At 54.9% G+C, this 2,386-nt stretch overlaps 1 protein-coding gene across 1 annotated transcript; it reads left to right on the forward strand.

Annotated features, from left to right (window-relative positions):
- The first annotated feature begins 380 nt into the window (after nucleotides 1-380).
- LOC117239987 lies at nucleotides 381-962 on the forward strand. The gene has a single exon (XM_033505811.1). It carries the CDS (start codon nucleotides 381-383, stop codon nucleotides 960-962), a length of 582 nt encoding a protein of 193 aa, XP_033361702.1.
- Nucleotides 963-2,386: the final 1,424 nt, after the last annotated feature.

Raw genomic sequence — 2,386 nt, forward strand, 5'->3', positions numbered from 1 at the left:
AACTGCGAAAGTATATTCGTGATCCTCTCCAGGAATCGGCACCTGCAGCAAGTCGAGGATGCAGTGGTGAGTCCATCAGTCACGGGACGATACGAAAAATTAAAGAGTGAAATTATCCGCAAACTGGCTGATTCAAACAGCACGAGAATGCGAAAGTTGCTGGAGTCTGAAGAAATGGGCGAAAGAAAGCCGTCCTAATTGTATCAATACCTAGGAAAACTCACCAGGCACGTAGCATCCCCAGTCGGAGCGTTCGAAGCGTCAACAGGTAAATTTGATCACATGCACATAACGTGATGCAATATTCGCAAGGCTACCGATATTGTCTAACGTGTATCGACCGGTTCTCGCGTTGGCCCCAAGCAATACCCATACCCGACATGGAAGCGTCAACCATTGCTTCAGCTCTCCTTTCCACTGTACAATCGAAAATAACAACCGATCAAGGACGCCAATTCGAGTCACAATTGTACAAGGAACTATGCCGGTTCTCGGTATCGAAAGTTGAAAGCGGCGACAAAGTGCCACGACACGAGCAACTGCGTCGAAATTTTCGAACCGCGATAAAGGAGGACCTAAACGCAGCGGCAGCCGAAATGATTTGCGGCACCGGCATACGATTGCCGGCGGAATTTTTCATCGCAACTGAGCAGCAAGCCAACGCGGAGTATGCGAACTGGCTTAAAGAACAGATGAGAAAGGTCAGGCCATACCCGGCTACGCGTCATGGCGGAAGGAAAATTTCCGTTTTTAAAAAATTAGAATCGTCGCCGTATGTTTTCTTGCGTCATAGCGCGATAGGAGGCCCTTTACAGCCTCAGTTCGACGGACCGTTCAAGGTTGTAAAAAGAGGCGAGAAGGACTATGTTATTAAAATAAACGATCGTGACGTAACGGTTTCCATAGATCGTTTAAAGCTGGCGTTCGTGGTCCCAGACGACCTTGAAGAGAGGACCGCCTAACCTCGGGACATACTTATTCCGATAAAGCAAGCGAATGCGCGCGACGAAAACAGCGCAAACAGCGGTCAAACAGCAGAGGAAAACACTAGGAATAGGTATGTTACGCGGAATGGTCGTAGAGTTCGTTTTTCCGACTGGTTCCAGTCAGGTCTCGATTAGGTGTTCTGGATTGTCGGATCGATGTATTGATAATAAAAATAGCGACGACAAGAGAAACTTGGTAGATATTTTATAAATTTAACTTAAACCTTATCACTGGAAGGGGGGTAATGTAGCGGCACGTGAGGAGGACAATTCAAATCCTGTTGTTGTTTTGCTTCGGAGTATTAAGACCGTTAGGTCACAAGTATTGTGGGGGGCACGAGGCGGCTTCGGGTTCTCAGGGCGTAGGACCACGCCCTGGGAAACCCCGATGAATCTGACGTTCTCCTATGGCCTGATGGTGACTGGGCGGCGTCTTCGGCCCCCGCCAGTTCGCCGATCCGGTGCGGAGAACCTCGGAGAAGTTGGTGGGCCCGTATCTGCCAAGACCACTCACCTCACCTTCCTGTGGGGCTCCCTGTCACCCTGCGCCGGCCTTGGCTACCGGTGCGGGGAGGAAGGCCAGGGACTGCCCGGCGCGAGTACCCATGTGTCCGGTGTGCGCGGACCTGGGAATGCCCGCGTCACACCGTATGGAGTCATCGGCATGCAAACCGCCTACCCGTAAGAGGAGGACCGCACAGGAAGCAAAGACCATTCCAGGCAACGGAGGGGACGCGGCGAAGAGGAAGGAAAAGATACCGCCGTCAAATGACCCCATGAGGGACAGAAGAGAGGACAGAGAAGGTGGACACAACGACGGTGAGGGGAACGGCCAGGAAGAGGCTATGGAGACGGAGCCTTCCCCGACCTGAGCGGAAGAAGAGGAGGAGGACAACCTCTGCTCCTGCAGTGCAATCTCAACCGCTCCCGCCAGGCTCAGGACTTGATGTTCCAGAGCCTGACGGAGCGGCGGATTGCTCTGGCGGCAGTGGCCGAGCCGTACACCATTCCCGACGCGTCACGAGGCGCTGGGGATCTGATCGGTTCGGTCGCCGTGTTCTGGACCGGGATCGCTCGGTGATCGAGCGGGGACGGGGCTTTGTGGCCGTGAAATGGGGCGACCTGGCAGTGGTGGCCGTCTATGTGTCGCCCAACATCAGCCGGACAGAATACGCCTTCTTCCTGGACGGGCTCGCGGCTTGCGCGAGGCGTTTGGGCGCCTGCCCGTCACTGGACCTCGGGGACTTCAACGCCCACTCAACGGCGTGGGGCTCCCGCAGGACCAACGGAAGAGGGCGCGACGTACGTGACTGGGCGGCCGCACTCGACCTGCGGCTTATGAACCGGGGGTCGTCCAGTACGTGCGTGGCGTGGCGGGGAGAGTCCATAGTGAACCTCAC

Source organism: Bombus vosnesenskii, unplaced genomic scaffold, assembly GCF_011952255.1.
Source record: "Bombus vosnesenskii isolate JDL3184/JDL3185 unplaced genomic scaffold, Bvos_JDL3184-5_v1.1 scf7180000014527, whole genome shotgun sequence".
Taxonomy (NCBI): domain Eukaryota; kingdom Metazoa; phylum Arthropoda; class Insecta; order Hymenoptera; family Apidae; genus Bombus; species Bombus vosnesenskii.